The 20681-nt window shown below is 42.3% G+C and overlaps 1 protein-coding gene across 3 annotated transcripts in view; it reads left to right on the top strand.

Annotated features, from left to right (window-relative positions):
- Positions 1 to 20681, top strand: part of pkd1a (polycystic kidney disease 1a) — a 181800-nt gene that overhangs the window by 109548 nt on the left and 51571 nt on the right. For all 3 annotated transcript variants that reach the window (XM_017723917.2, XM_037543202.1, XM_017723916.2), the window contains 3 exons: positions 4 to 3659; positions 11553 to 11705; positions 19059 to 19199. In XM_017723917.2, coding sequence (XP_017579406.2) covers positions 4 to 3659; positions 11553 to 11705; positions 19059 to 19199 — 3950 coding nt within the window. The remainder of the gene's footprint in view (positions 1 to 3; positions 3660 to 11552; positions 11706 to 19058; positions 19200 to 20681) is intronic.

Genomic DNA, 20681 nt, shown 5'->3' with positions numbered 1-20681 from the left:
CAGGAGAGTATACTCTAATGGTCTCCGTCTCCAATCGCTATGAGAACAGAACCTGCAAAGTTCACGTATATGTATACAGCATTTTAACAGTGGTGAAGATCAAGTCTGATCCAGAGCTTCTGCAAGCCGGAAAGCCTGCTGACTTTGAGGCTCATCCTTTGCCATCCCCTTATGGAATCATCTACACTTGGGATTTCGGCGACAACTCTAGCATACAGGCAGGACGTGAGCGCAGGGTCTATCACTCTTACAAGTGCGGCGGCATTTACACAGTCTGTGTAAATGTTAACAACACTGTTAGTAGTTTGGACAGCTGTAAAGACATGATGGTGTATGAGGACATTGAGGGTTTGGAGGTGACATCATCTTCTCCTACAGAGCTCAACACTCCTACAGTTGTTACAGCGACTCTGCAAACAGGCAACAATGTCAGCTGGAGTTTTGCAATGGGTGACAATACTGTGCAAGTGGGTGTGGAACCACGTGTGGAACATACCTACATAAAAGATGGAAACTACACTGTTAACGTTTCTGTAAGTAATGCCATCAGCGCAAAATGGGTGACCATACATGTTCAAGTGTTTGTACTGCAAGTTTTATGGTTGGAACCTGCTGGGTGCGTTCAGGAAAAAACAGAAGTCACCTTCCATGCTTATGTGTCAGGGAATGCCTCTGCTCATCAGTATGTTTGGAGTTTCGGAGATGGAACTGCTAATGAAACTCACTATGGAACCCCCAGCATCACTCATTCTTACTACGGTAGTGGGAATTATCACCTTTCTCTGCTCATGTCAAGCAGTGCAAACAAGGCTAATTTCTTCAACTGGATTTGCGTCCAGCCTGCAATCGCCAATGTGACTCTTGACACTTTCAGCACACACATCAGACTTGGAGAGGAAAGCAGATTTACTGTAACAGCCATTCCCAGTTTTGACTATGTGTACCTGTGGGACTTTGGGATAAGCGAATCCACAGGTTCCATTCAAGGCAATGACAAAATGGCTTTCAATTACAAGAGCCCAGGCCTGTATCTGGTAACTGTAACTGTCCTTAACAACATTTCTTACAGCAACTCCACAGTGCAGGTTGAAGTGCAGCAACCAGTAGGATGTCTGCTGATACAGCATAACGGATCGATGGGAAACAATCTTGCCTTGAGGCAGAATTATACCTTCCTGTCATCCTCAGACTCTGCTAATGTTGCGTACCTTTGGGACTTTGGGGATGGGACCATCTGTCCAGGCCACAATGTAACACACTCTTATAATTCCTCAGGTCTCTTCAACATTTGCGTCACGGGTAAGAATGAAGTGAGTGAAAATAAAAGTGAAATCACAGTCACTGTTTTAGCGCCCATTCAAGGACTTTCTGTCAATTCCAGCCGTGTCAATGTTCCTCTGAATGCCTCAGTTCATTTTGAGGCCCACCTTGAGCAAGGAGATGATGTGCAGTACTCGTGGATCCTTTGTGACCGTTGTACTTCTATTCCAGGCACACAAACTATGTTCTACACTTTCCGGTCAGTTGGGACATTCAACGTCATTGTAACTGCCAAAAATGATATTAGCACCACACAAGCTAGTATCTTTATATTTGTACAGCGGGAGCTTGAAGGCTTGCAGATAATGTCTGATGAACTTGGAGAAGGATGCTGTTTTGCCACCAATCGCATCCTTCATTTGCATGCTTTGCTAAAAGAGGGCACTAATATGTCCTTCAGCTGGAATGTTTTGAGGGAACATGAGGATACTGCTGCCCAAAATCTTACAGGCAAGACCATAGAGCTCAATTACTCCACTCCTGGACCCTGCGAAGTCCTCCTGAAGGCCACCAACTTGCTTGGCCAGTTAGCTGTTAACCGCACCATTGAGTTTCTTGATCCTGTTGGGAAGCTGGTTCTTGAGGCTGTCCCCAATCCCACAGCTGTCGGCACCAAAACAAACATGATGGTGTTTGCAAATACTGGCAGTGATCTGCAGTATAGGTGGTCGGTTGATGGTGATTTTTTGCCATTTAGTGTCCCTTCCATTGCACATGTTTTTGATAGTCCAGGGCTAAAGTTGGTGAAAGTGGAGGTTTCAAACAGAGTTAGTGTGGAGACTGCTTCAGTGTTTATCAGTGTGCAAGAGCCAATTTCAGGGGTAACATTCACTACAACCAATGTAACGGAGCAGAACTTTGTAGCCTCTGGTGTCAATGTATCACTACGTGGTAATATCCAAACTGGAACCAATGTCACGTGGATGTGGCTTTTACCAAATGGTGCAAAATCAAGCCAACAGACAACATCATACATATTTCCAACCGCTGGAACCTTCACAGTTACTTTGAATGTATCGAATGACATCAGTAGCCAGATGCTATCACATGACTTTTTGGTGCAAGACCGAATTCAGGGGCTTGAATTCAAGGCCAGCAAGCAGAACGTCGCAGTTGGCGAAAATGTGGAATTCACCATCTCTGTCTCATCTGGTACCTCTGTGAGCTACACCTTGAGCATCAGCGGTGATGCAACAGTCCACCCTAACATGACCTACGTGCACCAGTTCAACAGGGTGGACAACTACTATGTCAATTTGACTGCCTGGAATCAGATAAGCTCAGAACGGAGAAACCTGCATATCTGTGTGTTGGAGCCTATTACAAAGCTCACCATCTTGGACTGCTGTGAACAAGCCATACCTGTGGGAGTGCCCAAGACCTTTGAGGTTCACATAGTGACAGGCAAACCTGTGGCATATTTGTGGACTTTTGACATTCATCACAGAATCAAGATATTTAATGGTAATGATGGTAAAGTGACCTATATACCAGAGGAACCAGGATATCTGACCATCTATCTGTCTGCCTTTAATGCTTTGACGACTCTAAATAAAACCGAGGTTGTGCTTGTTCAGAATATTCTAAAGTCTGCTACTTTAGAAGCCCAACCTCAGGACACTTTCATTAACAAGACAGTGGTCTTTCATGCAGGAGTTTCCCCGCAATCCACCTCTCTGAGTTACCGGTGGGACTTTGGAGATGGAACTTCTGGTTTGCTTTGTAGCACTCCATCGGCCAATCATACCTACTCTCTGCCTGGCCACTACGTGTCCCAGGTAAACATCAGCAATCAAGTTAGCTGGGTTGTCGCTCGCTTTAAGGTAAACATACGCGTGCTAGAGTGCAGTGAACCAGAAGTCCAGGTGGTTCAAGCTCCAAGATTAGCTATCTGGCGTTCCAAACCAGCTTTGGTGGAAGCAAAGGTGGACTTGAAAGGCTGTGTTTGCTATGGCGCTGAATATCTCTGGGAGATCTTTTCAACCCCACAGTGCCAGCACATTGAAAAGCATTCATCTCCGACCTCAAGAGTCCATCTTCCGGCAGAAGTTGATGTCCGAAGGCTCCAACTGTCACTACCCAAGATGTCACTTGCCGCCAGGAACTATACCCTGATCTTCTCCCTGTCCTACGAAGGCATTCCTCTAAGGAAGGCTGCCTGTCTACAGCTGTCAGTGATGTCTGCCAAACTGGTGCCCATAATTGAAGGAGGCACGTACCGTGTCTGGTCCAAAACCCAGGACCTACAGCTGAGTGCGGAGCCGTCATATGACCCCAACCTTGACCTTGAGAGTCAGGCCCTACTCAACTACCACTGGGAGTGTGTGAACACCTCTAAGGTAAGAGTTGCCAGCCTTTTGTTGCACTGATATGAGTGAGATGAAGTGGTTGAACAGAGTTGATTTGAATTTTTGAAAGAAAAGGTTTGCATTTTGGATCAATTTTTGAATTATCTTGAATTACTCGGTTGATTTTTTTTTTTAATCTAATGGGACTCAGGCTAAAACATTTTTACTCTGTTTTTGCAGAATGTCCAAAGATGTAGCTATAGAAATAGCTATGAACATGTTTAACCTTTTCAACTCCTTGGGACCACCGGTGGTTCTAAAACGCACTTCGTCTTATTTATCATAACTTTCATGTTTCATAAGCTGCATTAAAAAGATGGGTGTCGTATGAGGCTGTAACTGTCTTCTTTCCAGTCATGGATGATGTAATTATAAAACCTTATAATAAAAGAAGCTGAACTCAGTTTTTTTCTACTGAAAGTCGGCCCATTTTTCCACAAATCTGGGCTATAAACTGGATCCCAGATGGCGTCTCTTCAGTGATCTGCTCTGTAAAAATAATTTTTATAAAATAATACAGAGCATCTAAAATCGTTGCTTTTCAGCAGTAAATTGTAAGCATGTAGCATTATGTGTAGATCACAAAACACAATTGAGGGGAACTTTTACCAATATTATTAGTATAGTATTAAGCTACTGTTTTAACAGCCACTGCAGGCCCAGCTTTTGTGTCTTAATGTATTTGATAAGGCCCAGATAAGGACTAATAGACTACATGGTTGGAGGTACAGATTTGCATAGAGCCATCCAGCACTGAGACAGTCCCAATGTACATTCATAGTGGGCACTTTCTGTCTTTCCGAACTCTCTTTTTCCCTCATTGATTTGAAATGATGTCTAAACAGAAGATGCACGGTTGAAGAACATCTTCTTAAAAGCTGAAGAGTTGGAGCACTGGTTTGTCCCACAGCAATTTTGTCTCCACTCATTTACTTTTATTGCCCTCCGCATACTTGGGGAAAAGCGCAAAAGAAAGAAGTGTTTACGAGGAACGGCTCAAGACGTTAGCGAGCTTCACCCGCCGTTTAATGCGTTCTCTGTTTAAGGCGTAAGTGAGAGGAAAAAGAGTGCAGATACTCAACTAGTCAAATGACTGGAAAACATAATTAAAGCTGAAGTATTTTCTTCCCCCCTTTATCCTCCCCCTCAATGTGGTCTTAGAGGGCTTTTATGCTCCAGCTTGGCTTCGCCTGCTCCCATTTTTTTTCCTTTTCCTCTCCTAAAAAAAAAAAAAAAGTCAAATTCCTGTGCCATGCGTTCTCCTTCCCTGGCACAGCTCTGGGTGGTGGGATTTAGTGCATTTCGGATGTTCCAGTTTTAAGACTAAACATTCTGGAGCGCTGGGGAATGCCAGGCGAAAGGAGAGAGAGGCTGACTCTCTAAGTGGATTAGAATAAACTCCCACAAAACTCCCGCACAAACCAAAAATGGGGGTTCATTCGTAAAATGTCTTCAGTTGATTGACATGCTGTCAACACTGTGAGAAATGTTAGTGTAAAAGGACAGTATTTATACTGTATTATGTGATTACAGTACTTTATTGTATATGTAAATGCAGTTGATTGCTGTATTTTTACCACCACATTACAGCAGTTCCTGCCAGACAATAAAGGGGAATTCCAAGTCTTCCAAATTTCTGCGTAATTTAATCACCGAGATGTAAATAATGTCATTCAGAGTAGTTTGGTGTGAAGTGGATCACTGTAAAGAAACTTAGTGACTCCATCACCTTCAGTGTGAACAATTCTCACAAAAAAATGAAGTGATGTTTCACATCAAGCCACTCTGAACGAGCGTGCGTACATCCTACTTGTCTAAATAAGGTTGAATTCCTCTTTAATACTACAAATATGGCAGTAACCAGACATGTTAATTATTACAGTGGTTTTACCAGTGGACCAGGGTTTTTTTCAGTGTAGACATTTAACCAGCACAGATATTGTTGTGATAATATTTGCAAAAGAAAATGCAGCAGTAAGTAGCCTGCGCTGAGCTTCACATGCGTGGAAACTGAAAATCATGGATCATGGATTTTAAAAAGCAAAATATGTAAAACACATTGTTAACATTATAAGCTGTGAATGCAAAAATAAAGCTAATCAACAACACAAGCAAAACTACAAGAAATGCTGGAAATCTCTGCCCTCAGATATCAAGTAACTACAGCAAAATGCAACATTTTAACCTCTTTGACAAGAAGCTTGATCTATTTCTCCCATAACGCACCATTCTTTACAGCAATCTCCTGTATTTACAGAATACAGGGCACTACTGCAGTGTTTGAATGCAGTGATAGCTCTGTTTGAATGCAGTGATAGCTCTGTGTGAATGCTGTGATAGCTCTGTTTGAATGCTGTGATAGCTCTGTTTGGATGCAGTGATAGCTCTGTCTGGATGCAGTGATAGCTCTGTGTGAATGCTGTGATAGCTCTGTGTGAATGCTGTGATAGCTCTGTGTGAATGCAGTGATAGCTCTGTTTGGATGCTGTGATAGCTCTGTTTGGATGCAGTGATAGCTCTGTGTGAATGCAGTGATAGCTCTTTCTGGATGCAGTGATAGCTCTGTGTGAATGCAGTGATAGCTCTGTCTGGATGCAGTGATAGCTCTGTCTGGATGCAGTGATAGCTCTGTGTGGATGCAGTGATAGCTCTGTGTGAATGCAGTGATAGCTCTGTCTGGATGCAGTGATAGCTCTGTTTGGATGCAGTGATAGCTCTGTTTGGATGCTGTGATAGCTCTGTTTGGATGCAGTGATAGCTCTGTCTGAATGCAGTGATAGCTCTGTGTGAATGCAGTGATAGCTCTGTGTGAATGCTGTGATAGCTCTGTGTGAATGCAGTGATAGCTCTGTGTGAATGCAGTGATAGCTCTGTCTGAATGCAGTGATAGCTCTGTGTGAATGCAGTGATAGCTCTGTCTGAATGCAGTGATAGCTCTGTGTGAATGCTGTGATAGCTCTGTGTGAATGCAGTGATAGCTCTGTTTGAATGCAGTGATAGCTCTGTGTGAATGCAGTGATAGCTCTGTTTGGATGCAGTGATAGCTCTGTCTGAATGCAGTGATAGCTCTGTGTGAATGCAGTGATAGCTCTGTGTGAATGCTGTGATAGCTCTGTTTGGATGCAGTGATAGCTCTGTTTGGATGCAGTGATAGCTCTGTGTGAATGCTGTGATAGCTCTGTGTGAATGCTGTGATAGCTCTGTTTGGATGCAGTGATAGCTCTGTTTGGATGCAGTGATAGCTCTGTCTGAATGCAGTGATAGCTCTGTCTGGATGCAGTGATAGCTCTGTTTGGATGCAGTGATAGCTCTGTTTGGATGCAGTGATAGCTCTGTGTGAATGCTGTGATAGCTCTGTGTGAATGCTGTGATAGCTCTGTTTGAATGCAGTGATAGCTCTGTTTGGATGCAGTGATAGCTCTGTCTGAATGCAGTGATAGCTCTGTTTGGATGCAGTGATAGCTCTGTTTGGATGCAGTGATAGCTCTGTTTGGATGCAGTGATAGCTCTGTGTGAATGCTGTGATAGCTCTGTGTGAATGCTGTGATAGCTCTGTGTGAATGCAGTGATAGCTCTGTGTGAATGCAGTGAAAGCTCTGTGTGAATGCTGTGATAGCTCTGTGTGAATGCTGTGATAGCTCTGTCTGAATGCAGTGATAGCTCTGTCTGGATGCAGTGATAGCTCTGTTTGGATGCAGTGATAGCTCTGTCTGAATGCAGTGATAGCTCTGTGTGAATGCAGTGATAGCTCTGTGTGAATGCTGTGATAGCTCTGTCTGAATGCAGTGATAGCTCTGTGTGAATGCTGTGATAGCTCTGTGTGAATGCAGTGATAGCTCTGTGTGAATGCTGTGATAGCTCTGTGTGAATGCTGTGATAGCTCTGTGTGAATGCTGTGATAGCTCTGTCTGAATGCAGTGATAGCTCTGTTTGGATGCAGTGATAGCTCTGTGTGAATGCTGTGATAGCTCTGTCTGAATGCAGTGATAGCTCTGTTTGGATGCTGTGATAGCTCTGTTTGGATGCTGTGATAGCTCTGTGTGAATGCAGTGATAGCTCTTTCTGGATGCAGTGATAGCTCTGTGTGAATGCAGTGATAGCTCTGTCTGGATGCAGTGATAGCTCTGTCTGGATGCAGTGATAGCTCTGTGTGAATGCAGTGATAGCTCTGTCTGGATGCAGTGATAGCTCTGTTTGGATGCAGTGATAGCTCTGTTTGGATGCTGTGATAGCTCTGTTTGGATGCAGTGATAGCTCTGTCTGAATGCAGTGATAGCTCTGTGTGAATGCAGTGATAGCTCTGTGTGAATGCTGTGATAGCTCTGTGTGAATGCAGTGATAGCTCTGTGTGAATGCAGTGATAGCTCTGTCTGAATGCAGTGATAGCTCTGTGTGAATGCAGTGATAGCTCTGTCTGAATGCAGTGATAGCTCTGTGTGAATGCAGTGATAGCTCTGTGTGAATGCAGTGATAGCTCTGTGTGAATGCAGTGATAGCTCTGTGTGAATGCAGTGATAGCTCTGTGTGAATGCAGTGATAGCTCTGTGTGAATGCAGTGATAGCTCTGTGTGAATGCAGTGATAGCTCTGTGTGAATGCTGTGATAGCTCTGTGTGAATGCTGTGATAGCTCTGTGTGAATGCAGTGATAGCTCTGTGTGAATGCTGTGATAGCTCTGTGTGAATGCTGTGATAGCTCTGTCTGAATGCAGTGATAGCTCTGTTTGGATGCAGTGATAGCTCTGTTTGGATGCAGTGATAGCTCTGTCTGAATGCAGTGATAGCTCTGTTTGGATGCAGTGATAGCTCTGTTTGGATGCAGTGATAGCTCTGTTTGGATGCAGTGATAGCTCTGTTTGGATGCAGTGATAGCTCTGTTTGGATGCAGTGATAGCTCTGTGTGAATGCTGTGATAGCTCTGTGTGAATGCTGTGATAGCTCTGTGTGAATGCAGTGATAGCTCTGTGTGAATGCAGTGAAAGCTCTGTGTGAATGCTGTGATAGCTCTGTGTGAATGCTGTGATAGCTCTGTCTGAATGCAGTGATAGCTCTGTTTGGATGCAGTGATAGCTCTGTTTGGATGCAGTGATAGCTCTGTTTGGATGCAGTGATAGCTCTGTCTGAATGCAGTGATAGCTCTGTGTGAATGCAGTGATAGCTCTGTGTGAATGCTGTGATAGCTCTGTCTGAATGCAGTGATAGCTCTGTGTGAATGCTGTGATAGCTCTGTCTGAATGCAGTGATAGCTCTGTTTGGATGCAGTGATAGCTCTGTTTGGATGCAGTGATAGCTCTGTTTGGATGCAGTGATAGCTCTGTCTGAATGCAGTGATAGCTCTGTCTGGATGCAGTGATAGCTCTGTGTGAATGCTGTGATAGCTCTGTGTGAATGCTGTGATAGCTCTGTGTGAATGCAGTGATAGCTCTGTGTGAATGCAGTGATAGCTCTGTGTGAATGCTGTGATAGCTCTGTCTGAATGCAGTGATAGCTCTGTGTGAATGCTGTGATAGCTCTGTGTGAATGCAGTGATAGCTCTGTGTGAATGCAGTGAAAGCTCTGTGTGAATGCTGTGATAGCTCTGTGTGAATGCTGTGATAGATCTGTCTGAATGCAGTGATAGCTCTGTCTGAATGCAGTGATAGCTCTGTTTGGATGCAGTGATAGCTCTGTGTGAATGCTGTGATAGCTCTGTGTGAATGCTGTGATAGCTCTGTCTGAATGCAGTGATAGCTCTGTTTGGATGCAGTGATAGCTCTGTTTGGATGCAGTGATAGCTCTGTTTGGATGCAGTGATAGCTCTGGGAGGTTGTTGTGTTGTAACGACTTAGGGAGTGTTTGATAGCGGTTGATGGATGGCTCAGTGTCGGTGGGTCTGATTGCGGTTGATTGGAGGGAAGTTGAGTGTGTGTGTGTGTTCTGTGTGATGGTGGTGGTTGTTGGGGGGGGGTGTTAATTGTGGTGTGACATCTGTTGTGATCAGTGTTTTTTTTGGGTTGGTTCAGGCAAATAAGCCCTGCATATGCTGTTGATGTGGTGAAAGTTGCTGCCAAAGAGACAGAGAGAAAAAGAGTAAGACAGAGAGAATGGAAAAAGAAAGAAAAGAAATAGAGGAATCGGTAGTGAAAGAGTGAGACAGAGAAGGAAATGGCAAAAAGCGAGCCAGCGAGAGAGAGAGAGAGAGAGAAATAAAGTAAAAAGAAAGAATAAAAGTAAAAAAAACATAGAATGAGACACAGAATGAGAGAGGATACAGAGAGAGAGGGGGAGAGAGACATTTTGTGGTTATGTAAGTGAGATAAACTTAGCATTCCTCAGTCTCTGAACCTGAACACATACTCACAGCTGGAGAGAGAGAGAGAGAGCAAGAGACCAAAAACCAGACAGAGATGAGATTTCAGACCCTAAATATGCGCAATATTAGATCATTTGTTTCTAAGTTGTTATATTTATTATTTTCTTTCGCTGTTGCTCTGAAATACTAATTTTCAGAAGAACACTCAGAGGTAAAGTTTATCGCCATCATTTGCAATGTCATTTAAACACAATGCATATTTAATCACATAGTTCCATAATAAATTCCAGTTGCACTGGATTTACATTTTATAACGACTAGTCCAAAGCTTACCGCAATGTGCCATGACTTTTACACAGGCCACGTTTAATGTTATCTTTTCCCCAAAATCCTAAATTCAGCAAATAAATAGTGATCGTGTATTAAAATGTGCAGAAGTGTGTTCTCTGTAGAGGACGTGTTAACTTATTCACACTAAGAAAATCAAAAAAACAGAACAGAACGTTGGTTTACGGCTGTAGAAAAGTGTCCTAATGTACTTTATTACTGCCAGAGGAAACAGTGTCTCCTCTTCATTTTTGTCTAGTATCAGTGTTTTAGGTAAAGCTTTCGAACTTTTCATTTCTTTTTAATGTCTTAATTGCTTTGGCAGTAATACACAAAGAGAGAGAGAGAAAGAAAGAAAGAGAGGAAAGATGGCACACGATTGCCGGGCGAAGTTGGCCACGGAGTGAAAATCCAAAGGAATGAAGAAAACACGGAAAAACCGGCTGGGCAGAGAGGAGCAGTGAAATATTTATATGAAAATAAATAATAATAGGAGAAAGCAGAAGAGGAGGAGATGGCACTAAAGACGAATAGAGCAGGCAAATGGCTTTAGATTCCGAACATTGGCTGCTCGGTGTGGCGTCTCTGATTAGATAAATAGAGGAGGAGGAATGGCGGGAGCTGGCGGAGCGTCTGGAGCCTGAGCCATAGAGCTGGGTGGGAGGAGAGAGAGAGCAGGAAATGGCAGATACATCAGGAGTCAGACCAGAAACACAGCGTAGACAAGAGGAGGGAGATTGCTGTGGAGTGAAATACGGTGTAGACTCATAAAAGCTTCAGTTCAAGGAGTTCAGTTCAGTTTGTTTTTTAATGCGGCCTTTTGGTTTCATCTTTTTTAAAACACGTCCTTTCGTGTTTTGTCATATATATTTTTTAGTTTTGTTGTTTTGTTTTTTAAAATTCATTTTGCAAGAGATGCTTCGGTAAAGTGACCTTGGTTCTAAGAAAGGTGCTGTTATTGTTGCTGTTATGCAATAGAGAAAACAGATTTTTTTATTTAGTCTTTTATTTATTATATATATATATATTATATATATTTATATACACTCTAACTTTACAGGAGACCTTTATTTTTAATGTAAGTCAATGGAGCCAGAATCCCCTCCCAAGTAATTTTGGGTCATTTCAGTGTAAATGCCAAAAGGTATTTTCAAACAGCAACAGTGTGTGTGTGTGTGTGTGTGTGTGTGTGTGTGTGTGTGTGTGTGTGTGTGTGCAGATAATAGTAATAAATATTATTTGTCTGAATTCTCTGTGTCTTGTTAAGGGGGCCTCTCACTGTTCAACTCTGAATTTCGGGCTGGGTCCTTGGGGTCCTGTCCTGGGTATCTCTGGATCTGAGCTGGAGGTGGACGTCGAGTACACATTCCGTTTGACCATCAGCAAAGATGGCATGCCCCCAGAATCTACCACACAGAAGGTGAGTCCTGATTGGTGTGACTGACTGTCTAAGCAAGTTTGCTTGTTATTGCTGTTTTTCATGGGTGTCAATTTGTGCAAGTAGCAGAATTAGGGGTCCAACAAAGTCCACCGAGTCCACTGCCCCTCCTGCACTGCTGGAAATTACTTCTCTGCTGCATACGGATGAGTGTCTAACTGTCCATCCCACCGCAAGTTCTACTTAACCAACTAATGATGCGGATCATAAGTGTAAATCCCTGACCTTACATCGACTCAATTCCCTTGGTCTCCGATTCCTTCGGAAATGATTCAGTGCATCGTAAAATTTCACTATGATTTGATTTGATCATTTGTTCTAAAATTAGTCTGTTTTTAGTATGATCGGTTATAATTGATTCTGGCATTCTAAAATCAATGCAGGTTAATTGCCACCTTCAGGTCAACACCATTTTACACTTTTATTAGCACCCATTTGAAATATTATGCAATCTGGCCGCAGGTTCTCGCTAATTGATAATTCTCATAGACCAGGGTGTGAAGAGGGCACAGCCTGTGGCGAAGCCTGCGATCAGTACTTCCATTAGCATCTATCATACAGACAGAATTGAGCCCACAGAGAGGCCTCTGATTGGCTGTTACCCAGGTCTATTGATGCCAACTCCTCATTGGTGATTTCTGATTGCTCCCATGTGCAGAGGGCAGGAGGGCTATGCTAAAAGCTATTAATGGTAAGACTGCTGTGCTGCTAATAAAGCGAGCCTGTGGCCATTCTACAGCACATGCTGTAAAAAGTGCTGCGCTGAATTTACTTGAATCAATTTTTAACATCATTTCCACATGAATAAAATATATTACATCGCTGCAGTTAAGTCTTCCAGGGTTCGGCAGCATGACCACGTCCATTACCGTTCAAATGTTTGGCATCACTTGTCATAACAGTGATTGCTGCTATTTTATAATAACAATAGCTTACACAGTGCAGCTCTCTGAGTCATTTTAGAGTCATTTACAGCTCTGTCCATCATTCTGGACAAGACTAACATATTTTATGGTTTCCGACAAATTATCTGTGAAGTTGTGAAGTACTAGCATGATATCAGAATCCCAGTGTACCCGATTCCTTTAAGATTCTTCAACAAATTAGTTTGATGTAATTGAAAACTATATGCTTTTCTGAGTATATCATAGGTAGTGCTGGTACATCTAGAACACAGCTATATTCTAGAAAAGTAAATAAAACTATAACATTTCTTCGTTCCAGAGTGGTGATTCATTCTAGAATACTGCTTTATTACAGCCATGTGCTTTATAGTAAAACACTGATTCATTCTAGACCTGGTACCTTTCTCTAGACTGCTGACTGATTCTAGAAAAATGCTTTATTGTAGAGCAATACCTTATGCCAGAGCCTTGGTTCATTTTGGAACACTGTTATGTTCTAGAACACTTCATTATGGAAAAGTACTTTGTCAAGAACACTGTTTAATTCTAGGACACTACTGAAATCTAGAACACTTCTTCGTTCCAGAATGGTGATTGTTCTAGAACACTGCTTTATTCCAGACAGATGCTTTATTCTAAAACACTGATTCATTCAAGAGTGGTACCTTATTCTCGTTGGCTGACTTGATTCTAGATCAATGCTTTATTGTAGAGCAGTACCTTATGCTAGAACATTGGTTCATTTTGGAACCCTGCTATAATCTAGATCACTCTACTATAGAAAATGTCTTTGTCAAAAACACAGATTAATTCTAGAACGCTACTTAAATCGAGAACACTTCTTCATTCCAGGGTGGTGAATTCTTCTAGAACACAGCTTTATTCCAGCCAAATGCCTTATTCTAAAACACTGATTCATTCTAGAGTGGTACCTTAGTGTAGAGTACTGACTTGATTCTAGAACAATGCTTTATTGTAGATCAATGCCTTATGCCAGAGCATTGGTTCATTTTGGAACCCTGCTATATTCTAGAAACTTCATTATAGAAAATACTTTGTTAAGAACACTGATTGATTCTAGAACATTGCATTGTAGAAGAAAATGGTGCTGGAGCCTATCCCAGCGTTCATTGGTCAGAAGGCAGGAAACATCCTGGTCAGGTCGCCATTCCGTTACAGGACAGACACTCACACTGCATACGCATCAACCTTAAAGTGGTTTTTTTTTTTGGCAAATGTTGAACTGAATCCATCATTATTCTTTTTTAAAAAGTACTAACATTCTGCTGGAGTTCATTCCAACTTCACAAGCCTCAGGAAATGTATGTATGGTCACACATATTGTGTACTGTGACAACGTCAAGAGATATGATACCATGTTTTTGCCAGATCGCCAGCCCCTTCAGTACCTTACTTTTAAGTACCTATATACTCACTGTGTGACTGTGGTCACTTGAGTGTTGTGCAGCACTTTTCACAGTGGACTTTTAGCAGGGTAATAATTGCTGGGTAAGCGCTCCAAAGCTCACAGTGATTGGAAATTGCAGGGAACAGAAGAGAAGAGTTTGATTGCCCCCAAACTCTTCTCCTTCATCCAGCCCCTGTCTTCACTCTTCGCATCTGTAGCTCTGAAAAATTGAAAAAGAGACCGAATATATCAGAAGAACGTTTTGAACCTTAAAATGGTGGCAGTTTCAATACGCCTTTTAATCTCGCTGCCTCTTTCTTCTCCCGGTTCTTTTTATCTGTCCTTCTTTTGCGTTCATTCAGAAGAGAACAGCCTGTGCTAAGCCCTTTTTAATTATCCTTCATACCTGGCCTCGAGAATTATTTCCACGGCTGTGTTGCTGATGAGAAAAGCTCCGTAATTGTTTGCCATTGTTTTGTTTTTTTTACTTTTTGGAACAGTTCTTGGGCATTTTTTTCGAAATGCCAAAGAATAAACGATTCACCTTGTTCCACCTTCGTGATCACGGAGCTCAGTATCAAAGGCAGGCATGGAGCAGCGGGCACGCTTCGGCACGATGATGTTATGTAAAATAAATTCTCTCAGAAGTGGATGGAGGAGCAGTTATTACTGCTCCTCGAGGAGCTGCAGAAAGGAATGTTTCTTTTTATCATCCCACCTCATCTCTTCCTTTATCTTTTCAGGATCAAAAAGGCGAAGTCAAGTGTTTATGGTTAAAAGGAAAGTCCAGCAAGGCTCAGTCCTTTTGGTACCATTGTCCATTGCTGCCCCTTAACGCTTTTTTCTTAAGGGTGTCGTCAGTGTTATGCTGAATAGAATCTTTCCCAGATTACGAAACTATGGGAAGTCCACTGCTCTGCTCTTAAGTCTATTTTAATGATGTCTCCAAGACTCCACATTCAAACCCAGTAGCCACTGAAATAAATTAGCATGCTCGTTTTTCATGTCTGAAATTTGCTTCTTTGGTTTTGCACTGGAGCTACGAGGCTAATGTGGCTAACAAGTAACAGAACCAATTTTCCTTATGCTACCTGCACCCCTAAAAAGCCTGAGTTGTTCAGTAATCTCTAACAGTCATCGCGACATCCTGACGAAAAGTCTAGCATGTCAGAATTTTTTGTGTTTTTCCACTTAGTTTGACATCTCCTATAACTTGTTAACCAATAGGATTGAGAGGACAGAGTGCTCTTTGGCCCATGTATGTACACATGTCAAAGAGAAGGAAGGATGCAGCTGACCGGTGGCACAAGAAGTACACTCAATAATCCGATCATGATCAAATTAAACAGCACACTGATTTCTTAGATCAGAGTAAGGGCTAGAAATCCAATTAAGAAATCTGATGAAGAGGCTGCGTTTTGGCTCAGTAATCAGATTCTCAGTGCATGTGAACTCTGATTTCTTTCAGATTTCTCGGTCTGAGCATGTGAAAAAACAGACCGCGGTACTGGAAATAAGTGAGCAGCGCTGCTGCGAGATGCAGCAAAACACTTTTGCAGCGGTGCTGAAATCGAACACATACTTGAGGAAATGAAGGATTTAAATATTGTGAATGATGTATGTTCATATTTTCAGGTAAAGTGGAGCGACGTTTTTTTAAGAAAGCCACATTATGAAGTTTGAGTTTTACATTACGTTTATGTTACGTCTTCTTCTGCGAGTCTGTTGGCTGGATGCAAAGCAGAATTACTGTCTGACTCATGTAGACTATGAGTTTCCCCATTATCGGATTACCCAAGTACACGTTAAACACGTTGTTCTCTGATGTTCTGCCGGATTATTACGTGCATGTAAATGCACTCAGTTAAACACAGGAAAGGTTTTGTTGAGCTGTGGCAACAATACCCATGCCTTTGTAAGATATCCTCAAGGGAGTAACCCTAACCATAGCACGAGTTTATGGCACTATGATCTGACATAGTGGCCACTGTGAAAGACAAAAATATTGTGTAGTCTGATCTCAGCATAATAGACTTGCTTATGTGGGTTCTGACACACTGTTGTCTTTGAATATGAACAAAAGTATATTAGCATAGCTAACAACGTAAGTAGCAGCTGATGACAAGCCTACGCGAAAAATAGGTCTGTTAATAGACAAAATTCGGTCGTTTTGTATTTCCTTGCATTTGTTTCTCCTAACCATATCATCACAGTCTCATACGGTTGTAAGGATGAGTAAATTAGGATTTTTGATTAGCAAATTAGCTTTTCTCTTTAACATTATCCACCTTATTCCTGCACTGTGCTTTGAGTGACTTATGGACAGAACATCCAGCAAAACATAAATTGCTAATACGTGAAATGCTTATAACATCCTACCATGATAGAAATGTGGGAATAAATCATAATGTAAATTCTTGTTGGGATGCTCAAGCGCTTGCGTGCTGATATTTGAAAGCGGTCTGTCAACAGAAACTTCAAGGCTTTAGTCAGAGGATCCCATTTATAGCCTAAACCAAATACTCATGCTAATAAAGTCATTTCATTGCAACTTTTTAATTCTATTTACACTGAGAATCAGTTTGAAGTATAACGCAGTGCCATTGCAAAGCGAAGTCTAATGCTGAGATGTGTTTTTTGAAACAGCGCTATGATAATAGTGGTTGGTTAATGTAGTGGGTAACACCTCTGCCTTCTACATTGTAGACTGGGGTTCAATCCCCAACCTGGGTAACCAATAAGAACCTTGGGCAAGACTCCTAACACCACCTTCGCCTCCCTGTGTAAAATGATCAAACTGTAAGTCGCTCTGGAGAAGAGCGTCAGCCAAATGCCGTAAATGTAAATAATACTCCTTGCATGTTAGCATCAAGCTAGTGGGGCTAGCTTAGCACTGTATTGGATTTTGATGTCAACTCTAGTTTAAATACAGACATTTTCAGTTCATAACAGACAATTTAGTAACGTTGTTTACTTTGTGTGGAGCAGTTTTTAAGTAACTCCCTCTTTAAAGGCTCGAACGTGAACTCTGCCTGCTATTATTGTGGCATTAGCCTGACAGCCGATTAGCTGTCTCCTCAGCCTGCTCTAGTGAGGGGAGAGCATAGCCAGTTGTAAAGAGGATATAAAGTGAAAAGCAGTCAAAGTGAGTGAGTAAGCAGCAAGCAGTGATGTTCAGCTAGAAGTTCATCATCTGGTTGAGTTTTCTGGTCAGAGATTTCAACACTAACAGCTGAGATTGTTCTAGGAGTCATTATGAAGCCACAGTCACTCGTCTGCTGAAGCTCTGTGCTATTTGTGCTGGCAGCATTGCTGGTCTTGCTGTATTGTCACTTTCACTCAGCCATAGTTACAGCCACAAACTACACATTGTCATGCATTGTCAAACACCCCAGAGACGTTTAATGGGACAAAACAATAACTTAAAATGTAAGCTTAGGTTTTTTGACTTTGCAAAAAACAGGAAAGAATGACGCTTCTGGATATTTCAGCCATACTCTCAAAACACAGCAGTCATGTGAAAAATAACGTGGATACTTTTTTATATTGAAGTGTCATGAGATGTTTGAGCTTTATACTCTTCTTATTGTAGAGATTACAGTGTACTTTTTTACTCGGCAAAGAAAAATTGGGAGTAGTCTAAAGGCTTCCGCAGAAGAAGTGCTGTATCATGGCTGTAGCACATGGAACATGTTGCAGAAAAGCTCCCATAAGCTTCAAGCTCATTTTGCTCTGTACTTGGACGGGATTAAACTACCAACACCATTTAGTGAATGTCTCCTGTTTGGTATCGGCTGACTAGCTCTTCACAAACTCATTGCTTTCCAGGGAAATGATAAGATCTGAAATACGGTATGAGGAGGCTGTTAGCGTTAGCTGAAGTAACAGAGGATTAGCATGTGTCTGTTTATGCTAAACACTTCAGACTGGCTGCCTTTCTTGGTGTCAGGTTTTAAGCTACGTAGTTACTGCTATGGCTTTTTGTGGTCTGAATGATACGTGGTGCTCAGGGAAGTACAACAATGCTGGAAGTCGCTGATTGGTGGCGCTCATCGACACTGAAAGTCCCAGTGCACATCACTCAGGATTGGCCCTGTTGTTTCATCCTTCATTGAGGATTTTCACTCTGTGAGAGGATAAAGGGTGTACAGACAGAGCCAGAGTACATACTGTTTCTCTATAGCTCTTGACCCGACCTGCTCTCTCTATCTCTCTCTTTCTGTCCCACTATGATTGTCTTCCTTTCTGTCTGTTCTTTCTCTTAGTGTTGAGTGTTCTCTTAAAAGCAGAGACAAGTTGGAAGAAATGACTCCCATCTTACTTGCTATTAACTTGGATAGGCTGTCAGAGAGCAGGAGAGACTTTGAGAACAGATTCTCTCTCTGTCTCCCTCTCTTTCTCTGATAGCCTGTTATGTCCACCTCCTTGTTTCTACGCTCATCATCCATTTTATCAGCTCCACTTACTGTATAGCTGCACTTTGTAGTTCTACAGTTACAGACTGTAGTCCATCTGTTTCTCTGATGCTTTGTTACCCCCTTTTACCCTGTTCTTCAGTGGTCAGGACCCCCAGGGACCCTCACAGAGCAGGTACTATTTGGGTGGTGGATCATTCTCAGCACTGCAGTAACACTGACGTGGTGGTGGTGTGTTAGTGTGTGTTGTGCTGGTGCGAGTGGATCAGACACAGCAGTGCTGCTGGAGTTTTTAAACACTGTGTCCACTCACTGTCCACTCTATTAAACACTCCTACCTTGTCGGTCCACCTTGTAGATGTAAAGTCAGAGACGACAGCTCGTCTGCTGCTGCACGGTTTGTGTTGGTCATCCTCTAGTCCTTCATCAGTGGTCACAGGACGCTGTTGGCTGGATATTTTTGGTTGGTGGACTATTCTCAGTCCAGCAGTGACATTTTTTTTAATGCATACCAAATTTGTATTTTTACTAATTTATTTGTGATAAATTGTGATATTCCACCGCAAATAATCTCTCTTCTCTCTTTTCCTCCGTCTCTCTCTCTCAGGTGTTGGTGAAGAGCGGCCGTATTCCCATCGTGTCTCTGGAGTGCGTGTCCTGCAAGGCTCAGTCTCGTTACGAGATCAGTCAGAACTCCTATGTTTACCTTGCTGGAACCTGCAGCAACTGCCAGGGCTCGTACAGAGGGGTGAGTGAGGAGCCACACAGGAACACAACACTGCTTCATCCACAGAGATAGTGCACCTAACTGTTCAGATCTGTCCATGCTCCACTCACAGACGTGTTCTACTGCTGCTAGGTTGGACAGGCTGAGAAACTTCAGAACACGCAGTGTTTATGAAAAACATCTAGATTTAGTGTTATTCATTTCAAACTATATATGTGTATGTATGAAAGGTCACACTGTAAGGAAACACACTGTAAGGTTGTGTAATCAAAGTAACATCAGTGGTACAGTAATAAATTTGTTGGTCTTTTTATTTTTAATTAACTACAACAAAACAGTGCAGCTCAATCCGGCTCAGTACTGTATCATTTTAAACACAATACTATGTAGCAACTAATGTTTTAATGGTTAATACTTTGGTATTGTGACAAAAAACAATATTTATCTGTGACTAAACAAAATAACTGCTCAGTTTCGAGTCTTTGCAAACTGAGAAAGGAAATATATTCATTTATTTAAACAGTTTGAAAAGCTAGATGAACCACAAGCAGTGTATGTACATGTTGGTATACAACCCCAATTCCAGTGAAGTTGGGACATTGTGTAAAGCATAAATATGATGAATTGCAAATCCTTTTCAACCTATATTCAATTGAATACACTACAAAGACAAGATATTTAATGTTCAAACAGATAAATTTAATTGTTTTTTGCAAATATTCACTCATTTTGAATTTGATGCCTACAACACATTCCAAAGAAGTTGGGACAGGGGCGTGTTTACCACTGTGTTAATCACCTTTCCTTTTAACAACACTCAATAAGCGTTCGGGAACTGAGGACACTAATTGTTGAAGCTTTGTAGGTGGAATTCTTTCCCATTCTTGCTTGATGTACAGCTTCAGTTGTTCAACAGTCCGGGGTCTCCGTCGTCGTATTTTGCGCTTCATAATGCGCCACACATTTTCAATGGGAGACGGTCTGGACTGCAGGCAGGCCAGTCTAGTACCCGCACTCTTTTACTACGAAGCCACGCTGTTGTAACACGTGCAGAATGTGGCTCGGCATCGTCTGGCTGAAATAAGCAGGACGTCCCTGAAAAAGACGTTGCTTGGATGGCAGCAGATGTTGCTCCAAAACCTGTATGTACCTTTCAGCATCAATGGGGCCTTCACAGATGTGCAAGTTACCCCTGCCATGGGAACTAACACCCCCCCACACCATCAGAGGTGCTGGCTTTTGAACTTTGCGCTGAAAACAATCCGGACAGTCCTTTTCCTCTTTGGCCCGGAGGACACGATGTCCATGATTTCCAAAAACAGTCTGAAATGTGGACTCGTCAGACCACAGGACACTTTTCCACTTTGCGTCAGTCCATCTCAGATGAGCTCGGCCCAGAGAAGCCGGCGGCATTTCTGGGTGTTTTTGATATATGGCTTCACTTTGCATGGCAGAGTTTTAACTTGGACTTGTAGATGGAGCGACGAACTGAGTTCACTGACA

The sequence above is a fragment of the Pygocentrus nattereri genome, chromosome 12 (genome assembly GCF_015220715.1).
Source record: "Pygocentrus nattereri isolate fPygNat1 chromosome 12, fPygNat1.pri, whole genome shotgun sequence".
Taxonomy (NCBI): domain Eukaryota; kingdom Metazoa; phylum Chordata; class Actinopteri; order Characiformes; family Serrasalmidae; genus Pygocentrus; species Pygocentrus nattereri.
The sequence above is the reverse complement of the archived record's forward strand: the minus strand, read 5'-3'. Positions and strand labels throughout refer to the sequence as shown.